General features: G+C 46.9%; 1 protein-coding gene across 1 annotated transcript in view; it reads left to right on the forward strand.

Annotated features, from left to right (window-relative positions):
• Positions 1 to 26280, forward strand: part of rapgefl1 (Rap guanine nucleotide exchange factor (GEF)-like 1) — a 98758-nt gene that overhangs the window by 67996 nt on the left and 4482 nt on the right. Inside the window, exons 8-15 of the mRNA XM_038779615.1 lie at positions 78 to 251; positions 2766 to 2863; positions 14414 to 14536; positions 15786 to 15964; positions 18899 to 18989; positions 21217 to 21267; positions 22551 to 22638; positions 24573 to 24637. Of these exons, the coding sequence (XP_038635543.1) occupies positions 78 to 251; positions 2766 to 2863; positions 14414 to 14536; positions 15786 to 15964; positions 18899 to 18989; positions 21217 to 21267; positions 22551 to 22638; positions 24573 to 24637 (869 nt within the window). The remainder of the gene's footprint in view (positions 1 to 77; positions 252 to 2765; positions 2864 to 14413; positions 14537 to 15785; positions 15965 to 18898; positions 18990 to 21216; positions 21268 to 22550; positions 22639 to 24572; positions 24638 to 26280) is intronic.

The raw sequence follows: 26280 nt of genomic DNA on the forward strand, positions 1-26280 counted from the left end.
ATGTTTGATTTGATGCCAGCTTCTATTTGAATTACTCCCGACTCTGCTCTTCATTCCGTTTCTCCCCCTCCCACCAGTTTTCTGCCGCGTTTACTCGAGCGATCATTCCTACGTGACCATTAAAAGCAGACTGTCGGCGTCGGTGCAGGAGATTGTATTGTCTGTAGCTGAAAAGCTTCAGCACTCAGAAGAGGAGTCAAAGGAGCCAGTGGACAAGAACCTGCTGCTGGTTGCTATCAGATCATCAGGGGGTAAGACCTCATTATGCCTGAAACCTTTTCTCTTTGTCAAGCTGGTTTATGAATTGATACGTAATAAATATAAAAGATATACCAACAATGAGCAGGTTTGGGCCATTCAGCCCCTCGACCCCGCTCTGCCATCCAACAAGATCAAGACCAACAAGAAACCCCAAATCTGCATCCCGCCTGACGCCGCTGACCTATCACCCCTGTGCTTTCCCAGAATCTATCCATCTCTACCTTCAAAATTTTCAAAGATTCTGCGTCCGCCACCTTTTCAGGAAGAGAGTTCCAAAGACTCGAGAACCCCCGAGAGAAAGAATTTCACCTAATCTCCGCGGTGGCACAGTGGTTAGCTCTGCTGTCTCACAGCTCCAGGGTCCCAGGTTCAATTCCGGCCTCGGGCGTGTGTGTCTGTGTGGAGTTTCTCCCCGTGCCAGCGTGGGTTTCCTCCGGGTGCTCCGGTTTCCTCCCACAGTTCAAAGTGCAGGTTAGGTGGATTGGCCATGCTAAATTGCCCTTTAGCGTCCGAATAGATTAGGTGGTGTTACTGGGTTACGATAGGGTGGGGGCGTGGACTTAAGTAGGGGGCACTTTCCAAGGGCCGGTGCAGACTTGAATGGCCTCCTTCTGCACTGTAAATTCTATAAATGCCTGACCCTTATTTTTAAACAGTGACCCCCAGCTCTAGATTCTCCCACAAGAGGAAACATCCTCTCCACATCGACCATATCAAGACCCTTCAGGGTCTCAAATGTTTCTATCAAGTCGCCCCTTAGTCTGCCAAACTCCAGCGGATGCAGGCCTAGCCTGTCCAACTTTCCCTCATAAGACAACTCACCCATTCCAGGTATTAGTCTGGTAAACCTTCTCTGAACTGATTCCAATGCATTTGCGTCCTTCCTTAAATAAGGCTAATATTGGTGCTACTTTCTTCTTGAGCCTCTGTCTGTGATTGGTTGGCTGCCAAGAGTCCTGACTTTCAATGTGGTGATCTTCACTATATTATCCCATACTATCCTTCTAATTCCTCTGGTGTCTGTACAATACTAAAGTGCCTTCTGCAAAACTATTATTAGGAAAGCAGTGTCAGTGAGTCAAACTGTCTCCCCACTCACCCGCCAGAGAACTCAGCTTGCACAAAACTCTTTGAAGTGTGAGATATTCTTGACTTTTGAACTAAGTAATACATGTGAGTCAGCTGTCAACCTGTCAACATCAAGTCCAAGTACACTTAATGAGTAGTCTGACTATAAGCCGAGGCTGGTAGTGCAGGCCACCACCAAGTTTAAAAGGAGTGGAAGAGAAACGAAGGTTTGCATTTCTGAGCACCTTTCATGGCTTCTGGGTGCGCCATAGCATTTTCAGCCAAGGAAGTGTAATTACTGTTGTAACCAGCAAATAAATTTCACAGAGCAAGATCCTACAATCAGTAGTGAAGTAATGACCAGATTGTGTTTTAGTGATCTTGATTGTAGGGAGGACACCAGGGAGAACAAGCTTGCTTTTCTTCGAATAGTAAGAAGTCTTAGAACACCAGGTTAAAGTCCAACAGGTTTGTTTGGAATCACTAGCTTTCGGAGCGTAGCGATGAAGGAGCTTCTTAATGTTGTAAAACTTCTGTATGTGTCCACCCCAGTCCAACGCCGGCATCTCCACATCATTTCTTAGAATAGTGTCAATAGATCTTTTACAGCTACCCGAGAGAGCAGATACGGCCTCAGTTTAACACTTGACCTGAAAGTCGGCACCTCCAGCAGTACAGCACTCTCAGTACAGGCACTGGAGTATCAGCCTATAGATCCTGCACACAAGCCTACAGATTGGACCTTGAGCCCACAGCTTCCTGACTCAGAGATGAGCGTGCTACCAACTAAACCAAAGTTAATACCTTGCAGCCAGGTAAATTAGCAAGTAGTAACACCAAGCTTGGAATCAAATGACTGGAGGCTGGAAGAGTTGCAACATGTTGAGCCCCATACAGGAATGAATCTTGGTTCCAATGCAGGGAGGAGGAGCATGTTGACAGTGTGTTTGACACTTAGGAGGGAGCGAGAGAGCACTGAGTGGAGCAGTCAGGAAGTAAGGAAGCCACAAGAGGGTACTGTCACTCAGTTAAAATTACTTTAAACTCAGAGACCAAGCAGCTATACTTGAGTGGACATGCAGTAACCGGCTGAGATGCTGTATCCTTTTTGGTGGAATTCATAGTTTATCTAAAAGGGAGATTTTATTATGGGGAAGATGAAATGCCAATAACAATTGTCTCGCCGCTAATTTCAAATGTGTCGGTGTTCTCTCCTAAACTGAGGCCGTAATATTGAGCCGGGGCTGGTAAAAGTCCCTCCACCTTCTTTAATAAAAACAGAAAGTTCTGGGAAAGCTCAACAGATCTGGCAGCATCTGTGGGGAGAGATCAAAATTAATGTTTCGAGTCCAGTATGGTTCTTCACCATCTTCTTTTCTGCCTTAGCAACACCGCTTCTGATGTGACCCTCATACGTTTTGCTTTTGTTCTTGCAGAGAAAACGATGTTCCGATTGGATGAGGATTCCGTGTTTACGACCTTGGGCGTTAACACTCATCTGTTCGCCTGCACAAAGGAATCCGTGGAGTCGCTGGTGAGACGGAAACTCCCCTTCACATTTTGAAAAAGTGCCATCTGTGTTTTCAAATCCCTCCACGGTCTTGCACCTTCTCTCTCAGTAACCTCGTCTAGCCTGACAACCCTCTGAGATCTCTGTGCGACTCCACCTCTGGTCTCTTGCGCATACCCAGTCTTCATTGCTCTACCATTGATGGCCACTGTCTACAACCCTAAGCTCCGGAATTCTCTCCCCACCTCTTGACCTTTAACGCACTCCATCAAACCCACGGTTTGAACCAAGCTTTTGACCATTTACCCTAATATCATCCCGCATGGTTTGGTGCCAGATGTTGTTTGATAATGCTCTTGTGAAATGCTTTGGACCATCTTAAAATGTTAAAGGTGGTATACAGATGCAAAGTTGTTGTTGGTGTTTGAGGAGAAGATACTTTGAGCCTTGGATTTGGGGGGTGGGGGGGGGGGGGGGGGCAGGCACTGTGCTAAGCAACCTCTTTTGTCCACAGAAATTGGAGCGTAAGGGACAATTGAAAATTAATGTAAAAATAGGCAATGTTTTAATTGTTATTAACTTAATTAAATTGGTAACAATAACTTATATTTATAGAGAGCGCCTATGGTGTAATGAAATGCCACAAGGTGTTTCACAGGAGTTGGTGGCGCAATGATATTGTCACTGGATTGACTAGTAATCCAGAGACGCGGGATAATCCTCCAGAGTCCCAGGCTTCAATCCCACCATGGAAGATGGTGGAATTTAAACCCGATAAAACACCTGGAATTAAAAGTCTAATAATGATCATCAAAAAGCACTGCTGCCTCACGGCGCCGAGGACCCAGGTTCGATCCCAGCCCTGGTTCACTATCCGTGTGGAGTTTGCACATTCTCGCCATGTCTACGTGGGTCTCAGCCCCACAACCCAAAGACTTGCAGTGTAGGTGGATTGGCCACGCTAAATTGGCCCTTAATTGGAAACAAAGTGATCATCAGTCCACCCCCGATCGTCAAAAAAGTGACGGAAGGAGTCATCAACAGTGCTATCAAGCGGCACTTACTCAGCAATAACCTGCTCATGGACGCTTAGTTTGGGTTCCACCAGGTGCACTCAGTCCTGACTTCATTCCAGCCTTGTTTCAAATATAGACAAAAGAGCTGAATGCCAGAGGTGAGATAAGAGTGGCTGCCCTTGGCATCAAGGCAGCATTTGTCTGAATATCGCGTCAAGGGAAGGGTTTAAACTAAGTTGGCAGGCGGCTGGGATCTTGAGAGAAGGTTCAGCAAGGATAGATGCACAGCCAAAATTAGAGGAGACAGCAAGTGAGTCAGGCAGGCATAGAATGTCTAGACCAGTTAAGTCACAAGGGAGTTAGGCAAGATTGGATGGTATTTATTTTCATGCAAAAAGTCTGACAAACAAGGCAGATGAATTGAGGGCACCAAATTAAAATATGGGGTTATGATGTCATTGCTGTCACTGAGACATGGTTGAGAGAGGGACCGGATTGGCAGCTCAATATTCCAGGATACAGGATCTTCAAGTGAGATAGGGAAGGAGGTAAAAGAGGAGGTGAAATTTGATCAAGGAATCAGTTACAGCAGTAAGGAGGGACGACTCCTTAAAAACTCTTCAATTGAAGCCTATGGGTAGAACTTAGAAACCAAAAAGGAGCAATCAGATTTCTGGGAGTGTTCTATAGGCCCCCTATTAGTCTGAGAGAAATAGAAGAGCAGATATGTAGGCAAATTTCAGAGAACTGTAAAAGTAATAGGTAGTGATAGTGGAGGATTTCAACTTCCCCAACATTAACTGGGGTAACCATAGCGTAAAGAGTTTAGAGGGAGCAGAATTCTTAAAATGCATCCAGGAGAACTTTTTAAACCAGTACGTAGAAGGTCCTACAAAAGAGGGGGTGGTCCTGGACTTAATTTTAGGTAACAAAGCTGGCAAGTGGTTGAAGTATCAGTGGGAGAGCCTTTTGCAACTGTGATTATTACACCGTTCGGTTCAAGATTGTTATGGAAAGGGGCAAGGATGGGCCTGAGTCCAAGTTCTAAACTGGGAGAAGGCCGATTTCAATAAGATCAGGAATTATTTGGCCAGAGTCGACTGGGAGGAGACACATTTTGGTAAATCTGTCACAAAACAGTGGGACGCATTCAAGAAGGAAATGGGGCGAGTACAGGGCAACATGATCCAGTCAAGAAAATGGTGGGACCCACAAATCCAGTGAACCCTGGACATTGAGGGATGTACAGCATTGGGTAAGGAAAAAAAAGGGAGGCTTATGGCAGATATCGTGGGGTCAAAGCAGCAGAAGCCCTAGAGGCCTATAGAGTGTGTAGGAGGAAACTTAAAAAAGAGATTAGGAGAGCAAAAATGGGACATAAAAGGACACTGGTAAGTAAAATAAAGGAAAATCCGAAGTTGTTTTACAAGCACATGAATGATAAAAGGATAACTAGGGAAAGAGTTGTGTCTATTATGGACCACAGTGATAATTTGTGTGTGGAGCCATAGGATGTAGGTAGAGTTCTAAATGAATACTTTGTGGGAGGCTTCACTCGTGAGAGGGACGGTGTGCATATAGAAATCAGGGCAAAGGACTATGCCAAAATTAAAGAGGTTAACATACACTGAATGGAGCTTCTGAGTGGTCCGTCATGCTTAAAAGTTGACAAATCTCTGGGTCAGGATGAAATGTATCCCAGACTGTTGAGTGAGGCAAGGAAAGAATAGCAGGGGCGCTGACAATAATTTTCAATTCCTCTCTGGCCACAGGGGAGATGCCGGAGGACTGGAGGATCGCCAACGTGGTAGCATTATTGAAGAAGGGAGGTAGGAATAAACCAGGAATCTACAGGCCAGTCAGTCGAACCTCAGTGGGGGGGAATCTATTAGACGCAATTCTGTGAGACAGAATTAATCTGCATTTGGAGAAGCAGGGATTAATGAACAACAGTCTGCATGGTTTGGTTAAGGGGAGGTCATGTCTGACCAACTTGATTGAATTTTTCGAAGAGGTGATCAGGTGTGTAGATGAGGGATATGTATTTGACGTAGTCTACTTGGACTTCAACAAGGCCTTTGAAATGGTCCCACATCAGAGACTGATGGTGAAGGTAAGCCCCTGGGATCCAAGGAAATTTATCAAATTGGATCCCGAATTGGCTGAGTGGCAGGAAGCAGAGGGTGATGGTCGAGGGGTGTTTTTCCGACTGGAAGCCTGTGTCCTGTGGGGTCCCACAGGGATCAGTGTTGGGGCCCTTGCTGTTTGTGGTTTATATAAATGATTTAGACTTGAATGTAGGAGGGTTGATCAATAAGTTTGCGAATGAAAATTGGTGGGGTGGTAAATAGGAGGATAGTCTTAAATTGCAGAAGGATATAGACGGGCTGGTCAGATGAGCTGATCAGTGGCAAATGGAAATCAATCTGGATAAGTGTGAGGTGATGCACTTGGGCAGGACAAACAAGGCGAGGGAATACAAGATGAACGGCAGGGCTTGGGAAGCACTAAGGGTCAGAGGGACTTTGGTGTGCATGTACACCAGTCCCTTAAGGTAGCAGGCCAGGAAGATACAGTGGTTATGGAGGCATATAGTATATTTGCCTTTAATAGCCAAGGCTGATAGTGTTTAAGAACAGGGAGGTTATGCTGGAACTGTATAAAACGTTGGTTAGGCCACAGCTAGAGTATTGTGTGCACTTCTGGAATCCACATTACAGGAGGGATGTGACAGCACTTGCAAGGATGTAGAGGAGATTTATCAGGGTGTTATCTGGGCTGGAGAGTTTTAGCAATGAAGAGAGATTGGATAGACTGGGGTTGTTTTCCTTGGAGCTGAGGGGTGACATGATTTGAGATGTATTAAATTATGAGGGGCATAGATGGAGTAAACAGGAAGAAACAGGGCAGCAGGGTAGCATGGTGGTTAGCATAAATGCTTCACAGCTCCAGGGTCCCAAGTTCGATTCCCGGCTGGGTCACTGTCTGTGTGGAGTCTGCACGTCCTCCCCCTGTGTGCGTGGGTTTCCTCCGGGTGCTCCGGTTTCCTCCCACTGTCCAAAAGATGTGCGGGTTAGGTGGATTGGCCATGCTAAATTGCCCGTAGTGTCCTAGAAAAAGTAAGGTTAAGAGTGGGTTACGGGTATAGGGTGGATACGTGGGTTTGAGTAGGGTGATCATGGCTCGGCACAACATTGAGGGCCGAAGGGCCTGTTCTGTGCTGTACTGTTCTATGTTCTAAACGTTTCCCCTTTATGGAGGGATCAATGATCAGGGGGCATAGATTTAAGGTGAGGGGCAGGAGGGTTAGAGGGGATGTGTGAAAAACCTTTTTCACCCAGAGGGTGGTGGGAGTCTGGAACTCGCTGCCTGAAGGGATAATACCCTCATAAAGTTTAATAAGTATTTGGATGTGCACTTGCGATGCCAAGGCAGACATGGCTATGGGCCAAGTGGTGGACAATGGAATTATAATAATTAGGTGGTTGTTTTTGACCAGCACAGACAGGATGGGCTGAAGGGCCATTTCTGTGCTATAGACCCCTATGACTCTATGACTTTAAGGAGCCCTAGCAAAACTGGAGTCAATGGGAATCAGGGGGAAACTTTCTGCTGGTTGGATTCATAAACTGGCACAAAGGAAGATGGTTGTGGTGGTTGGAGGTCAATCATCTCAGCTCCAAGACATCACTGCAGGGTAGTGTCCCCAACCCAACAATGCTTCATCAATAACCTTCTTGTTGTGTTCTTTGTATTGTTCTTCAGGATGGTGAAGGTTGTAGTGTTGACAAAGAACAGCAAGCAGTGTTTAACAAACAAAGCTAATTTATTACACTATACTTAATTAGATTCAAACATTTGCTAAGGAATTAGTTAAGTAAAAAATACACTACACTTCTACAATACAAAACTGTCTCACACCTACGCCGTCTGGTTCCCTTCCACTTTATATGGTTGCACCATCTAGTGACTAGAGTGGTAACATTACATTAACCCTTTATGTTCCATAGAACCATAGAACAGTACAGAACAGGCCCTTCGGCCCTCAATGTTGTGCCGAGCCATGATAACCCTACTCAAACCCACGTATCCACCCTATACCCGTAACCCAACAACCCCCCCTTAACCTTACTTTTATTAGGACACTACGGGCAATTTAGCATGGCCAATCCACCTAACCCGCACATCTTTGGACTGTGGGAGGAAACCGGAGCACCCGGAGGAAACCCACGCACACAGGGGGAGGACATGCAGACTCCACACAGACAGTGACCCAGCCGGGAATCGAACCTGGGACCCTGGAGCTGTGAAGCATTTATGCTAACCACCATGCTACCCTGCTGCCCCAGTTCCTTACAATATCCACATATTGTGACACGTCTTTCCATCTTAAGGTCAGTAGTGGGGACGTTCAAGATCACTTCCAACTCCTCAGATGCTGAAGCAGTCCATGTCCAAATGCAGCAAGACCTAGACAATATCCAGGCTTGGGCTGACAAGTGGCATCGACCATCTCCAACAAGCCCCATGACATTCAATGGCATTACCATCATTGATTTCCCCACTATCAACATCCTGGGGTTACCATTAGCCAAAAACTGAACTGGACTAGCCATATAAATATTGTGGCTACCAGAGCAGATCAAAGGCGAGGAATCCTACAGCAAGTATCTCATCTCCCGACTCCCCAAAACATGTCCACCATCTACAAGACACAAGGCAGGAGTGTAATGGAATACTGTCCACTTGGCTGGATGAGTGCAGCTCCAACAACACTCAAGAAGCTCATCATCATGCAGGACAAAGCAACCTGCTTGATTGCTCCCCCTTCCACAAATATTCAATCCCGAGACCACTAACGAACAGTGCCAGATGTGTATCATCTGCAGGAACTCGCCAAGGTTCCTTCGACAGAACCTTGCAAACCCACGACCACTGTCATCCAGAAGGGCAAGAGCAGCAGATACCTGGGAGCCCCACCACTTGGATGTTCCCCTCCAAGTCACTCACATGAGCGTTGAAGGAAGTCTTGCCCGTGAGAGCTGTCGACCAATCTGATTGGCCGACAGCTCTCCAATCCAGCCAGGCACGGTGCTGCAGTGGCCAGAAGAGGTACTGCAGCACTCTGCCTGGAACCAAGTCCTGGGGTCATTCTCAAGGTAAGTTAAGGGACGGAAGGGTAGGGGATGCCTTGGGGAGCCGGGAGGGCGGGTGGTTGTGGGGGGGGGGGGAGTTTGGGGGGGGGGAGGTCCAAGGTCTTGGAGGAGGGGACACCCCAAATTTGACCCTTCAGTCTGAGGCACATCCCCTTCCCACCCAAATTGGCTGAATGTCTACTCTGTTTCCTGCCCTACTACATCCGCTCTTGCCAGCCTTAAAATTGAAGCTGGCTGGGTTGGAGAGGGGAGGATCTCGGCATCGTACCAAGTGATGCAGGAGGTAGACGAGTTCTCGGTGGAGGAGCTGAAGGGTAAATGGGAGGAGGAGCTGGGTGAGGAGATTGAGGAGGGGACGTGGGCGCACGCCCTAGGAAGGGTGAACTCCTCTTCTTGTACGAGGCTTAGCCTCATACAGTTTAAGGTGCTGCATAGGGCTCACATGACCGGGACAAGGATGAGCCGGTTCTTTGGGAGCGAGGACAGGTGTATTAGGTGCTCAGGGAGCCCAGCAAACCATGCCCATATGTTTTGGGCATGCCCAGCGCTGGGGGAATTTTGGAAGGGTGTAGCAAAGACGGTGTCGAGGGTGGTAGGATCCAGGGTCAATCCGGACTGGGGACTCGCAATATTTGGGGTTGCCGAGGAGCCGGGAGTGCAGGAGGCGAAAGAGGCCGGCATTCTGGCCTTTGCGTCCCTAGTAGCCTGGCGGAGGATTGTTCTTTCTGTTCTTAGTATTTTCTGTTATTGATATTTTGTGAAAATTTTAATAAAAATTATTTTATTTTTTTAAATTGAAGCTGGCGAGACAAGTTCCTGAAGTGGCCACTCAGTGATCTCTTGGGGACCTCAATAAGGGAAAGGACGGGTTTCCTACCTGAGGCCCTGAGAGCCCAACGTGAAATTGCACCTGGGTCGGGGTGGGCAGGATCCCGGGGAGGGTGGGGGCGGAAATCAACGTCCATGCAATTTCACACCCCCTCCCCGCCCCACCTCAGCACCCGTCGTGGGGGAGGGTAAAAGTGTACCCAGTGTAGGTCAGCAGGAGCACGAGGGGAACGGGAGTTGCTGTGAGTAAAGGCACAGGCAGCAGAGTTTTGGATGACCTCAGGTTTGGAGAGGGGAGAATGTGGGAGAGCAGCCAGGAGTCTGTTGGAATAGCCGAGTCTGGAGCTCATGAAAGCATGAATGATAAGGAACAAAGGACTGTACCAGTCTGTGCTAGCATACTCCAGGCAGCCCCAAACTGCAGCAAACCAGCCTATGCGAAACTGCCCTGCCTGAACTATATCTGTGCGAAATCCAAATGCAGCGTGATTACCCAACACTAAGCAAGGTGACGGTAGTTGTTAGAATGAGGAGCATTTCTGAAGTAATTCAGTTCCACGAAGAAGGATCAATTCAGCAGCAAAGGGCTGTCCTTGTCTTTCAATTTATTTTCATGTTTCGCTTCCTCATTGTTAACAATTTGTCCAAACAGTTTGTTGACTTAAAGCAGAAACCTTTAAACTCATGACTGATAGCCCTTTATTTGTGCTGAGATAGCTAATCTCAGCCTGTGAAAGGTTTCACCACCAGCCTGCAACACCACAACTAGGACGGGGGAGGTGGGGTTCTGGCATCAAGGCTCCTCTGGAATACCCTTGATCCTTTTGACCACATTATTTGCGGTATATAAATACATGTTAGTACTTCTGATTGTCATAGAGTTACTGCAAGTGTCAGCTGTGATTCATTTGGGAGCATTCTCGCCTCTCAGTCAGAATCTTTTGGGTTCAAGTCCCAAAGCAGCAATTAACTCAAAAAGCTGACATGTCAGTTCAGTACTCAGGGATTGAAGCACCATCAGAGGCATCTTTAGTTTTTTTTAGCATATTTTTATTCGGTTTTTTACATTTTATACATAAAACGAAACAATACAAAAACAAAAAGAACAGTTGAACTCCCTCCCTACTTCATCAGCTAAAACCCCAATAATTCTATGGAACCGCACACCCCCCCCCCCCCCCCCCCCCAACCAGCCCCCTCCTCTTAGCGGCTGACAATAACCAACTTTTTAAAGTATTGAATAAACAAACCTCATTTCTTGTGGAACCCCTAAATTGCCCCCCTCAAAGCAAACTTCCCGTCTTCCAAAACAGGAACTCCATTAGATCCCCCCACCACACCGAGGCACAGGACGGAGAAGCTGACCTCCACCCCAACAGGACCCGCCTACGAGCAATCAGCGAGGAGAAGGCTAAAACATCTGCCCCAACTCCCGTTTGCAACTCCGGCAGGTCTGACACCCCAAATATGACCCCCAGGGGACTGGGCTCCAAGTGTACCTGCAGGATGGCTGACGTGGTGCTGAAAAATGACCTCCAAAATTCCTCCAACTTTGGGCAAGACCAGAACATGTGTACATGTTTGGCCAGCCCTCTCCGACACTGCTCGCAAACGTCCTTCACTCCCTCAAACAACCGCCTCATCTCGTCAGGCACGATCTGTGCACCACCGTTAACGGTATTAACCCAGCCTCATACACGAGATTGAGGCATTCACCCTCCACAGCCCCTCCTCCAATGCCAGCCCCAGCTCCTCCTCTCATTTAGCTTTAACCCCCACCAGCGATGCGACTTCCTCCAAAATCTTCACAAAAATCGCCGAGTGGGAGTGAGTCTAGGTAGAGTACTTTTTCAGAGGGTCAGTGCAGACTCAATGGGCCAAATGGTCTCCTTCTGCAGTTTAGGGATTCTAAGATTTCCATAGAATCCCTACAGTGCAGAAGGAGGCCATTTGGCCCATCGAGTCTGCACCGGCCTTGGAAAGAGCATCCTAACTGGGCCAGCACCCCCACCCCATTCCCGTAACCCAATGACACCTCCTAACCTATCTGGACACTAAGATGCAATTTTATCATGGCCAATCCACCTAACCTGCACATCTTTGGACTGTGGGAGGAAACCGGAGCACCCAGAGGAAACCTACGCAGACACGGGGAGAAAGTGCAAACCTCACACAGTCACCCAAGGCCGGAATTGAACCCGGATCCCTGGCGCTGTGAGGCAACAGTGCTAACCACTGTGCCATCGTGCCACCCTTTTAGCAAAGGATGAACTGTTAAAACTTGCACATTCCTTCTAAGATAAAGATACCACATAACAATGGGTAGCAGGGTGGCACAATGGTTAGCACTGCTGCCTCACAGCACCCGGGACCAGGGTTCTATTTCCGGTCTGTGGTCTGTTTGTGTGGCGTTTGCATTTTCTCCCCCGTGTCTGCGTGGGTTTCCTCCAGGTGCTCCAGTTTCCTCCCACAGTCCAAAGATATGCAGGTTGGGTGGGGTTACAGGTATAGAGCGGGGGAGTGGGCCTAGGTAAGGTGCTCTTTCAGAGGGTCAGTGCAGACTCGATGGGCCAAATGGCCTCCTCCTGCACTGTATTGATTCTATGATCTGAGTGAAATAATTATGTATTCTATTTACCCAATTATATATGTACAGCAAACTCTTTCTTGAAAACTTAATTATTAGTAGGTTTATCCCAGGCTAAAACTAATTAACAGAGTGAAATATATTTACTCAGCCCATCACTGCTTGTCTAATTATCCTATTATTCTCTAATCTCAATGTTAAATGGATGGTACAAATGGGTTTTCCCTAGAGCTGTCAAAACATAGAGCTACACGCTTGAAATATAATGCTACATATGCTGGAAATACTCTGCAGGTATACCAGTACCTATAAACGCCACCGTTTACAGCATATGTATTAAATCATCACGTTTGTACATTGCTATCGGTTCTGTGATAGCAGGACCATTAGGCTTACCTAATTGGAGCCATCCGAGAACTAGATCAATAGCTCGGAGCTAAAAGGTTGTAGGTTATCGCACCACTACAGGATTTAGGATCTAGGCTGGCATTTCGGTGCAGTACTGAAGGGGTGCAGCATTGCCAAAGGTGCTGTCTTCCTGATGAGATTGTAAATCAGCGCCTTGTCTGTTAATTCAGGTGGATGAAAAATAAGAGGAGAAAGGAATTCTAGCAGTTATCCTGGCCTAATATATCTCCCTCAACCAGTACCATTATGAAAAGATTATCTGGTGATTGATTAGTTCCCTAATTGTGAGGATTGGCTATGCTCAGATTACCTATCCTGATTGCCTACATGACCTCTGTGATTACACTTCAAAGGTATTTCATTGGTTGTGAAAGATTTTGGATTGTCCTAAATAAAGTTCTGTCCGAGTGGATAGTCCACTTTGGGAAAAATAGAGCAAACCCAATAATGGTCAAGAAAATCACGGACCCCGGATAGTCAGAGGCCAGGCACAGCCCCCAAAATGCCCTCCAGGACCCCCTCAGAGTCCCAACGCAATAACCCGATGGGAATTTATCTTCCGATGGGTAACATCCCGGGACACTCCAAACACTCCAAAAATGCTTCCGACCCTGAGTTGGAGTCGGTGATGTCCGACCGTTCCACCTTGGTTACCCTGGATAGTTACTTTGCAAATGTTAGACAGAAAAATCTTCCTCTAATTGCTGGGTAACAATGCAACTGACCCCCCCGCCCCCCACCTCCCTCATCGCCTCTCCCCTTTGAACCCCCAGATCCCAACCCCACTAACCCATCTTGACCTGACCTCCCCACCACTATCAGTACTGCTGCCCAGCTGCTCCTCGATCCAACACCACTACCCAATACCGTCCCTGACTCCCGATTTTACCCGTGATGCCCCGACTCTCCAACGGCCGGACCTCACCGCACTGCCAGCAGGCACCATATGCCCAGACCAACTTGCCTTGCTCACACTACCCCCTTACCCATGTACCTCACCCACCCTACACACTTTGGTTAACCGCCCTGCACATTTACCCACTTACCTTACCCCCTTATCCTCTTATGTTCCCCACCCTCCTTACACACCCACTTACCTTACTGACCCCTTTACACAGTTAGCTTCTCCCTGCAGCTTTTCAAAGAAGCTTTTGGGGATTTAAACTCTGTTCACCAGAATACAGCGGCTAGTGCTGTAAAAGGGAGACATGGCTTGCCTTCCCCCAATGATCCAGTTATACAAAGAAGCAGTTCCATTTCAGGTACGCTCCACATTTCTGGAGAAACGGGGAACAGGAATCGTGGCCAGAAATGTGGAACCCTGGTCTGGCGCAGAGGAGTAGGAGCGGCGACGCGACCTGACTGTAATTGGAACCCCTCAGAAGATTTGGGCCTGTATGTTTTCGCAATAACTACAACCCATTGGTTTTTAGTCAGCTGTTTGGTTCCATAATAATTTCAGAGGTTGTCAGTATTAAATGGGTGCAAGCATCCTTGCTTAAAGTGATTGCAGATGTAAGACCGACTAACATGCTGTGTGAATACTGACTGTTGATTCTCACCATGTGGTGATTCACAGGTTCCGCCACCAGTGATCGAGCGCCTCATTCACGAAGGACCAGAAATCAATGAAATGAACATGGTGGAAATGGCCAATCAGATCACCATGTTTGACTGGGAACTTTTCAATTGCGTGCATGAGGTACTAGGCTTCCGCAAATCTTCAAACTTCACCTTTTAATATAACATTAGGGGGACACAGTGGCATAACAGTAATATCACTGGACTAATAATCCAGAAACCCAGGCCAATGCTCTGCGAACATGGGTTCAAATTTCAATATGGCAGCTGATGCAAATTCAATTCAATTGATGAATAAAATTCAATTAATTAATCCCCCCAAAAAATCAAGAATTAAAGCTAGTCTCAGTCATTGTAAAATTCCTACAATGCAGGGGGAGGCCATTCAGTCCATGGAGTCTGCACCGGCCCTTTGAAAGAGCACCCCACCCAGACCCACTCCCCCCACCTACCTGCACATGGAATCATAGAATTTACAGTGCAGAATGAGGCCATTCAGCCCATCGAATCTGCACCAGCCCTTAGAAAGAGCACCCTATTTAAGCCCCACGCCTCCGCCCTTACACCTTTATCCCAGTAACCCTGCCTGTCCTTTTTGGACACTAAGGGCAATTTAAAATGGCTAATCCACCTAACCTGCACATCTTTGAACAGTGGGAGGAAACCAGACCCACGGGGAGAATATGCAGACTCCACACAGACAGTGGCCCAAGCCGGGAATCGAACCCGGGACCCTGGAACTCTGAAGCAACTGTGCTAACCACTGTGCTACCGTGCAGCTCTTTGGACTGTGGGAGGAAACCCACGCAGACACGGGGAGAACATGCAAACTCCACACAATCACCCAAGGCCAGAATTGAACCCGGGTCCCAGGTGCTGTGAGGCAGCAGTGCTAACCAATGTGCCACCAGGCTGCCCGTACTGAGTATAAATAGTGAGCATTAAAAACCATAATTGATTGTCAGAAAAACCCATCAGGTTCATTAATGTCCTGGAGGGAAGGAAATCTGCTGTCCTTACCTGGTCTGGTCTACACATGACTCCAGACTCACAAATATCCTTTGATATTTGCCTTCAAAGGCCAAATATAGATGGGCAACAAAGGCTGGCAATGCCAGTGGCATCCACATCCCAGAAGAATACATTTGCGTACAGTTTAAAGGGAAATTGGAAAGGCGAATATCAAAGGGTGGTTAAGGGGCAGCTGGATGAACATGTGAGGAAGCTATGTCGATCAGGTTAGTTAAAGAGGGGTGGAGGAGGCTTGCATGGTGCAGAAACACTGGCAGAGACCAGTTGGGCTGAATGTTCTGTTCCTGCGCTGTCCATTCTTTCTGCTCCGTGTTAATTTGCGTCTGATTTCCTTTCAGCTGGAGCTGATCCATTATGTTTTTCGGAATGAGAGCATTCGGAGGCGAACAGCGAACCTGGAGCTGATACTGCAGCGGTGCAGCGAGGTGCAGCACTGGGTCGCCACTGAGATACTGATGTGTGAGCGCCTGGGCAAACGAGTGCAGCTCCTCAAAACCTTCATTAATATCGCTGCTCTGTAAGTGCTCACCCAGATTTAACGGGCACGCTTAGTGTCTATGTGAGAGGAGAGCTGGCGGAATGCATTAAGAATTGTAACAGCAAGGTTTTACCACCGTACCTTTCAGCCAATAGTGACCACAAAACTATCACTGATTGTAAAACCCATCTAGCTGGTTCACTACTTTCGGGAAGGAAGTCTGCTGTTCTCACCTGGTCTGGCTTAGGTGTGACCCACTGCAATGCCTTAAGCGTCCTCTGAAATGGCCGAATTGGCCACTCAGTTCAAGGGCAATTACGGATGGGGTGACGAATGCTGCCCTTGCCAACGGTACCCGCATCCCAGCACAGAATAAAAGAAAGAGATCTCAACATGGGATCAATAGCCTGTCACCAATAGCTGCATGGTTACATAGGCAACAATTCAATAATATTTTATGGACCATAAATTGGTTAAGGGCGGTCAGGTGCTACATTAATGCAAATCTTTACACCTGATCACAGTGCTGCCACAGTGGAGTGCCCCTAAAACTGACCTCCGTACCCTGGGCTTGGGAAAAGCAGCCAAAGTTCTGCCCCCAGATTGCCTATCCATCGACCTTCAGCTCAGAGACTTGTACCCATGAGATGAAAATCACAGCGGTCAGCTGTGAGGCTGATGGACCACAAACAGGCGAGATACAAGAAGCTGCTTGTTCACTGGCCCAATTCAGGAGCAGAGAGACGGAAGGAAAAGAAATCCTGCAGTTTACCAGAAGTGATAAAAATCGCCCTTGTCAGGTGAATGAGGCGGAGCAGCTGCGATAAAGGATTTTGTTTACGATAAGGCAGTCGGAGCACTCCCATTCAGCATTAATCAGATACTACTTTCTGCAGGCAGTCTAGACATATCACTCACACCGCACAAGATAATCAGAGGCTTCAGTGTCAGAATTTACAGGGGGTGCCTGCGTCTTGCTGACTGACTCCAGCCAGCGTGTGTGTCGGCTGTGAATCACAAAGCGGGTGGCGTGCACTCAGTGAGACTTGTTATTCAAAGTTCACATTCCTTAAGCTGACAGCTCCCTCGGCACCTGTTCAGGTAACCCAAACATCAACACTGCAAATCCTGGTGTACAGAGTTGAACTTCTGTCATCAGTAAATCCTCTTTAGCTTAATGTCATCAGTCATTGGACATTCTGCTGTAACCCCCACACTCACTACAGCAAGAAGAGTGAGCACGGACCAATGTTCCCATGCTGTTTGGACTGTAAATACCTTTAATTGACAGAGGTCGATAAACTCAACTGGATATCATTGCACCTAACACTGCTGGAGGGCACAGACCCTCTGAACAACCCAGGAACAGTAATAATTAACATCAGGAAAACAAAATACCGTAGATGCTGGAAATCCAAAATTAATAAATTAAATGATATATTAATGTGCATCTTCAAATAATAAATTAAAATACTTTTAGAAATAAAAATAATTAATATTAAGTTAGCAGTAAAATAATTAGTTTTTTTTAAGGGGCAATTTAGCGTGGCCAATCCACCTACCCTGCACATCTTTGGGTTGTGGGAGTGAGACCCACGCAAACACGGGGAGAATGTGCAAACTCCACACGGACAGTGACCCAGGGCCAGGATCGAACCCGGGTCCTCGGCGCCGTGAAGCAGTAGTGCTAACCACTGCGCCTCAATACCATCCTGAAAATTAGTTGTTGTTATCCAGATATATTTACTGTGCCTTTACGTACATCAACACGCTTGTAAAGGATACTTTTTCCGGTTTCACGGTGAGCCTTAATGCCCAAGAACAATGATTGGGAAGTTAGGCACTCTCTACCCACGATTTTCAGACCATTTAAAATGCTGGGCAGGAGCGGTCCAAACTTCTGTCGTATGGGTTAGGTACTCTGCCCCATGTGTCCAAGAATTATCCTTGGACGCGCTAGTTTGCGCCTCTGTGTCCTAACTGAACTGCAGAGAGATTGACTTCCTCCGTCTGCGGAAAGATTATTCATACTGGATTCGAGAGTAGCCCTCGCAGCTTTTGAGATCTGCTCCATTGTTTGTTTTTGCAGATTGAGCAAAGAAAGTATTTCTTCTGCATTTACTTACCACCTTCCATGACTGTAGGATATCCCAAAACTCTTTACAGTTCAGGAAGTGTTTGAAGTGTAGTCACTATTGTGAGAAACATGGCAGCCAATGAGTGCACAGCAAGATTCCTGACGTAGCAATGTGTTAATGACCGGATAATCTGTTTTAAAGATGTCAGTTGAGGGATAAATATTGGCCTGGACTCGAGAAATTTGCTGCTTTTCTTCAAACTGATGTCCTGGGATCTTTTCCCCCTATTTCAACCTTTGGCCTTGTCATTCAGCTCCTGTGCAGCCCTGCTCCCCTTGCCACACCATCAACCAGTGCCAGCCCTAACATGTGGAGTTCTCTTCCTAATTCCTTGTCTCCCACCTTTCAAAAAGTCCCCATAATCTTACCATTTTGGCCAGGCTGTTAAATATTCTTTCCTAACCGTGCTACTCACCTAGATGTCCGTTTTCTCCCCTGTGAGATGCTTCAGAATATTTATTCCGTTAAAGATGTTGTATCAATGTACATTGATGCCTTGGCATGCTTCGTGGGATGCAGCCATAAGCTGTTGCGCTTTTGATTCCCAGTCATTAAAACAGATATATTTCTTCACCCCTGACCTTGTTAAGCCCTTCGGGTTTTCTGACTCACCGTTGCGAGAATTCCACCTTTCAATAAAGGTTTTGGTCACCCACTCAGTTGTTCCTTTCTTGGCGTGACAGCTCTTTTCATCACACCAAGGTGCCCCGGGACATTTTATACATTAACAGTGCCGTGTTGCTGAACTCAAAAGCTGTGAGAAAATGTTGTGGTTGAGTTGCTCCTCCCTGGACTATTTCACCTGTCGCTCTTAACATCTGCCTTCACTTTCCAGCTGTAAGGAGAAGCAGAACCTGTTCTCATTCTTTGCCATCATCATGGGTTTGTGCAACGCAGCAGTCAGCCGCCTTTGTCTGACCTGGGAGGTGAGTCAACCACAGGACAATCTCAGCATGCCTAAATTCTACATCCTCTGCTGTTTATGCTCGTTGTCACAGTTATTATGAACCTAAGTTAATACTGTACTAATTAGATAAAACACTGGTTCCGCCTCAACTGGAGTATTGCATCCAGTTCTGAGAACCACACTGTAGGAAAGATGTGATTGCGTTAGAGAGAGAATGGGGAAGATTCACAAGGCTGGTTACAAGGGGCAGCAGGGTAGCATGGTGGTTAGCATAAATGCTTCACAGCTCCAGGGTCCCAGGTTCGATTCCCGGCTGGGTCACTGTCTGTGTGGAGTCTGCACGTCCTCCCCGTGTGTGCGTGGGTTTCCTCCGGGTGCTCCGGTTTCCTCCCACAGTCCAAAGATGTGCGGTTTAGGTGGATTGGCCATGCTAAATTGCCCGTAGTGTCCTAAAAAAAGTAAGGTTAAGGGGGGGGTTGTTGGGTTACGGGTATAGGGTGGATACGTGGGTTTGAGTAGGGTGATCATTGCTCGGCACAACATCGAGGGCCGAAGGGCCTGTTCTGTGCTGTACTGTTCTATGTTCTAAGGCCGAAGAACTTCAGTTACATCGATAGATTAGAGGGTTGGCACAGTTTTCCTTGGGGAAGAGTAGATTGAGAAGAAATTTGATAGAGGTATTCAACGTCATAAAATGCTTGGACTGTGTAGATAGAGAAATGTATTCTCATTAGCGGAAGGCTTAACAATGAGAGGATTTAAGGTCTTTGGCACAGAAAGCGATGCAGACATGAGAATAAAATCTTTCACACAGCAAGGGGTTAGGATTGGGAATGCGCTGCCTCAGAGTGTGGCGGAGGCAGGTTCAATCGAGACCCGCAAGAGGGAATTGGATTATTATCTGAAAAGGAAGATTGGATTTGTTTATTGTCACGTGTACCGAGGTACAGTGAAAAGTATTTTTATGCAAGCAGCTCAACAGATCATTGAGTACATGGGAAGAAAAGGGAATAAAAGAAAATACATAATAGGGCAACACAAGATATACAATGTAACTACATAAGCACTGGCATCGGATGAAGCATACAGGGGTGTAGTGTTAATGAGGTCAGTCCATAAGAGGGTCATTTAGGAGTCTGGTGACGGTGGGGAAGAAGCTGTTTTTGAGTCTGTTCGTGCGTGTTCTCAGACTTCTGTATCTCCTGCCCGATGGAAGAAGTTGGAAGAGTGAGTAAGCCGGGTGGGAGGGAGGGATCTTTGATTATGTGCAAGAATGTGCAAGGCTATGGGGAGAAGGTGAGTTGCTCATGCAGGGAGCTAGTGCAGGGAAGATGGGCTGAATAGCCTCCTGTGCTGTAACGATTCTGTGGTATTACCAATTAACCAATTAGGTTTTCTGACAATCTTGGGTGTTCTGGTATCCAGCTCACTGTATTTATTATGGCAAACATAAGGGTCTGGATTCTCCGCTGTCGGGATTTTCTGTTGCACCAGCAGCCCAGGGGGTTTCCCGGCGGTATGGGGCTGCCCACCGCCTTGGCTGGCTGGGGAGATGGAGAATCCAGGAGGCGCGCCGCACCAGACTGCTAGTGTGGCGGGGCGGTGAATGCCGCCCATGATTTTCTTTTTAAAGTTCTGGCCTGGACTTCTCTCCTGTCCTGAAGGCAACAATCTTCTCCGAGAGTGGAGTATAAATCCACAACCTTCTGGGGCAGGGGCAATGCCACCGGCACAGCCACACTGAAATGTAAACTCCGACACGCAAACCTCAACCCATCCGATGCTCTCTTCCCCACCTCTGCCCCAGCTCACCTGTCACACCCCATTTGTCATGGCCTCCTGTCCCTAATGCCTTCATTTTCAAAATGTTTTTAAATATTCATTAATGGGATGTGGGCACCACTGGTTAGGCCAGCATTTATTGCCCATCAGAAGGTGGCGCTGAGTTGCCTTCTTGAACCGCTGCAATCCCGGAGATGTAAGTACACCCACAGTGCTGGTAGGGAGGGAGTTCCTGAATTTTGACCCAGCGACAGTGAAGGAACGTCGATATATTTCCAAGTCGGGGTGGTGAGTGATTTGGAGAGGAACGTCCAGGTGGTAGGGTTCCCAGGTATCTGCTGCTCTTGTCCTTCGGAATCTTACCATCCCAAGAAACCTCTCTCCTCGACCGCGTTTCTGATTTCTACCTGAGCTTTTCAAAAAGAACCGTTTCTAATTCCAACTTTATCTTGTTTACTTGACAGAAACTGCCTGCAAAATGCAAAAAGCTGTTCCAGAAATTTGAGAGCTTAACGGTAAGTGAAGGACAGCCCCTCGCTCTGGATTAAATGGTTTGGCTTAGCGGTTAAGGCGCTGGATATTCAGCCTTATTCGCCACTAAGGGGTAATCCCCATGGACAAGGCATTGACCAGGCGCTGAATGGTCACAAGTGTTCTCAGGAGGCTTGACCCCTAATCAGAATGGCGAGATCAGGCTGCTCAGATTACACTCTTCTAGTCCTTGGTCTATTAAAAACTCTTGACTCCCATTTTAATCAAAAATCTGTTCAACTCAGCCATGAGTATACTCAATGACCCAGCTTCCACTGCTCGCTGGGGAAGTGAATTCCAAACACTAGCAACCGACCCCTGAGAGAAGAAATTCCTCCCCGTCTCCAGCTTAAATGGGAGACCCTTTACTTTGAAACTGTGCGCCTCTGGACATCCTCTCAGATTATCTGTCAGCTTTCGAACTCTGTGCAGTTATATATCACACCCTCCCTGTAATAACTTCCAAGTGGTTAGCGCTGCTGCCTCACAGTGGGTTTCCTCCGGGTGCTCCGGTTTCCTCCCACGGTCCAAAGGTCGGCAGGTTAGGTGGATTGGCCATGCTAAAATTGTCCCTCAGTGCTCAAAGGTGTGCAGGTTAAGTGGATTAGTGTCTCAAAATGTGCAGATTAGGTGGGGTTACAGGGATAGGGTGGGGGGAATAGGCCTGTTTGGGGTGCTCTTTCAGAGGGTCAGTGCAGACTCGATGGCTGAATTGCCTCCTTCTGCACTGTTGGGATTCCAGCGTTCAATTGGCCCCACCAGTTAACTTGTAAGAAACAACATTTTATTCCAACTATTTTTTAAAAACTAGTTGCTTTAAAACGGTATTTCCACACTCGGCTCTAGGGTTCAACTGCTGAGACGAGTTCCAGCGAATTCCCAGCTCACGTGACCCCCTCCCTCAGCGAACATCCCGTAAAGGAGCTCACCCTTACACTCGCACTCCATAATACAGGAAAGGAAATTGTCACTGTACCATAGAGTTGGTGTAATATTTAAAACCCACAGCATGAGCTACACCCCCCCCCCCACCCCCCTCACCAGGCTAATGGTTTTGTTATCAGTTGCACTGGGAAGAAACCCTTCTATTTTTCTTGGACTAGATTTTGTTCCAAGCCCAAACTTCGCCAACCAGTCGCTCTGGGACACCACCTTTGTGACACCACGTCTGGTGGGAAAATTTAGTGCGATAATCAGGAGGGTCATTAATTCACGGGGATATTCTAGATTTCATTGTACTGAGGGCCTTTTTCTTTTATTTTTACAGGACCCCTCTCGTAATCACAAATCCTATCGAGACGCCATTGCCAGGATGAACCCTCCCCTTATTCCTTTTGTTCCCTTGCTGCTGAAAGGTAAGACTGTGACGCTACCGCTGGAACCAGGTCCGGCTTAATTGAATCATAAAGGACAGAATAGGGCCATTCGGCCCTTGGACCTTTGCTAACTCTTTGAAAGAGCGATCTGATTAGTCCAGCTGACCTGCTTTCCCCCCCCCCCCCCCCCCCCCCCCCCCCCACCCCCCATATCCCTGCAAATCCTTCCTTTTTGGGAATGTATCCAATTCCCTCTTGAAAACTTCTGCCGAATCTGCATTCCAAATTGGAATAACTTGCTGCATATAAACATCTCCATCTGGCCTCTTTGCCGATTATCTTCAGTCTCTGTCACTAACCCTGTTTCCGCTTCAGTGCAAAGGGCCTTTTGTCATGTCCCCGCTGAAATCCTGAGCTGGAGAGCTTGCTATTGGCTTGAAGCCAAGTGGCTGACTTCACCCCAACCAGAATTTGTTCTAAACCCTTGAAAGCAGAAAATGATCTAGGAACGCTGCAATGAGTGATTCCAACTTGGCTAATTCCAGAAGCGAACTCGGCCGATAACTTGGTTCCTGATCAGAGCTCGGTTGGGCGTTCCTGATTTCTATGGTTGATTGCTCACGGGCTGTATAATTAGCCTTACCGTCCAGTCAGATCCATTCACAGTGCTGCGAATCTGGAATCACATGAAATGAAATGAAAATGAAAATCGCTTATTGTCACGAGTAGGCTTCAATGAAGTTACTGTGAAAAGCCCCTAGTCGCCACATTCCGGCGCCTGTCCGGGGAGGCTGGTACGGGAATCGAACCGTGCTGCTGGCCTGCCTTGGTCTGCTTTAAAAGCCAGCGATTTAGCCGAGTGAGCTAAACCAGCCCCAGATTTGCAAATCGCGAGCATGATTTCCGACGCATATTATTATACCGGATGGGTTTTTAATGGCAAGCGATGATAGTTCCAGAGTTAGCTCTAGCTTTCAATTCTGGAATTTATGAATTGAATTTAAATTCCACCAGCTGCCAAGGTGGGATTTGAACCTGTGTCCCCAGAGCATTAGCCGGGGCCTCTGGATTACGAGTCCAGTGATATTATCACCATGCTACCGTTTCCCCTGTGTTGTGCAGTGACCAAGTAAAATAAAGATCTGCTTGAATGTCGCAACTTCCACAACTCCAGGACATCACAAAGCAGTTCACCCCAAATTAAGTTTTGTTTTAAGTGTAATTAATGATTTTCACAATGTACTTTTAGGTCTAAGTAGGTTGATGGCTCCTCCCAATGAGCAGGGCTGCTGTGTTTCCCAATGTACACAGACGCCAAGATTCAAAGCCAGACCAGTCTAAAGATCATCTTTTACCAGCAATTCACACAGTGCAAAGGCAGATTGGCAGAACTTTCTGGAAATTCAACTATTTCGCAATAATTGTATTTCCAGAAAGTTCTGCCAATCTGCCTTTGCACTGTGTGAATTGCTGGTAAAAGATGATCTTTAGACTGGTCTGGCTTTGAATCTTGGGGTCTGTGTACATTGGGAAACACAGCAGCCCTGCTTATTGGGAGGAGCCATCAACCTTCACAGGTGCTGCTCAAGTGACTCCTTCATTGCCCAGGTAGCTCCATGAGAAACTGCCACCTCACTCAGTGTCCACACTCAGGACTAATTATTGTGTCTCGGAGATGGAATCTTAAGACAACAATTAAATGGAATAATTCAGGTATTCTTCAAATCTTCCCCTGGATAGAGGGACGTTTAGTGCGTTGAGTTTCACTGATCTGTAACCGGATATTATTTTTCACCCCTTTTTCCAGGGTCTCTGTTTTCCAACTTTCCTCTGGCCGTTTTCACACAGAAACTCACAATATACTTTTAGGTCTAAGTAGGACACTGTAGCTTAATACAAAACTCTTGATGGTTTGAAGTAATTATAATTACTGGACCATTTACAGTGATTTTCTTTCTTGGTGACTTTTCCAGACATGACCTTTATACATGAGGGCAACAAAACGATCCTGAATAAATTGGTGAACTTTGAGAAAATGGTGAGTATTTTTTTCACTGTTTGAGCGCATGCCATTGTCAATCCAGAAAGACACTGCACTTTCCAGTCTCCACTGCATTCCCCAGTCTAGAAAGGGACAGTGTTCTAGCAAACTGCATCTCCCAGTCTTTATCGGGCAAGATTCTATCACACTGCACCCCCCAGTCTCCAAAGGGACAGTCTTTAAGCACACGCCATCCTCCAGTCTCCAAAGAACGGTATTCTGGCACACTGCATCCTCCAGTCCCTAACTGGACACTGTTCTAGCAAACTGCTTCCCCCAGTCTCCAATAGAACAGTATTCTAGCACACTACATCCCGCAGTTTCCAAAAGTTCAGTATTTTAGCACACTGCATCTCCCAGTCTCCAAAGGGACAGTATTCTAGCACACTGCATCCCCCAGTCTCCAAAGGGACAGTGTGCTAGCACAAAGCATCCTCCAGTCTCCAAAAGGAGAGTGTTCTAGCACACTGCATTCCACAGTCTCCAACGGTTCAGTATTCTAGCACACTATATCCCGCAGTTTCCAAAAGTTCAGTATTCTAGCACACTACATCCCGCAGTTTCCAAAAGTTCAGTATTCTAGTACACTGCTTCTCCCAGTCTCCAAAGGGACAGTATTCTAGCACACTACATTCCGCAGTCTCCAAAGGGAGAGTGTTCTAGCACACTACATCCCGCAGTCTCCAAAGGGAGATTATTCTAGCACACTGCATCCCGCAGTCTCCAAAGGGAGGGTGCACTAGCACACTGCATCCCGCAGTCTCCAAAGGCACAATGTTCTAGCACACTATATCCTGCAGTCTCCAAAGGGACAGTATTCTAGCACACTGCATCCACGCTCATGACCTAAAATCTAGGGAACATGTCCTAAAACTCTGCAACCCAACACCTTTCCAACAATGAAACACAGCACATACATTAGAATCATACAATTACACTTACTGAGAACAATGAAGACATTGAGACATGAAAATGAAATGAAATGAAAATCGCTTATTGTCGCGAGTAGGCTTCAATGAAGTTACTGTGAAAAGCCCCTAGTCGCCACATTCCGGCGCCTGTCCGGGGAGGCTGGTACGGGAATCGAACCGTGCTGCTGGCCTGCTTGGTCTGCTTTAAAAGCCAGCGATTTAGCCCCGTGAGCTAAACCAGCCCCTCCAAAGACATCCAAAACTACTTGAAAGTAATGACGACAACAGCCAGCTGCTAATGATCATATGGTGGAAGCATGTTGTCTTTCAAAATCCCATCTCAGAGACCCAATGTTGATCAGTATGTGGACACTGTAGCTTAATACAAAACTCTTGTCAGTCAGTTTGTATATTTGCAATGACTAATTTAAATGTAAGAAGCTGTTCAGTTGTCCTGAAGGGATTAAGTCACACAGTACAGAAAGAAACTCAGCTGCATTATCAGCTGGGATATCGGCTCAGCACTACATTGGTTTACCCTCTAAAACAGGGGGCAGGGAAAGTTACCTTGAGATTCTTTTGATGAGAACCCTCTATTTGCATGGGTAGCTACAATTGGGGAATCATAATCTCTTTGTACCTTTTCATTAAATATCTTGAAGGGTGGAATATGATCCCTGATTCCACTCCTTTAGCATGAATCATTTTTTAAATAAATAAAAATAAAAA

This window comes from Scyliorhinus canicula, chromosome 19, assembly GCF_902713615.1.
Source record: "Scyliorhinus canicula chromosome 19, sScyCan1.1, whole genome shotgun sequence".
Lineage (NCBI taxonomy): Eukaryota > Metazoa > Chordata > Chondrichthyes > Carcharhiniformes > Scyliorhinidae > Scyliorhinus > Scyliorhinus canicula.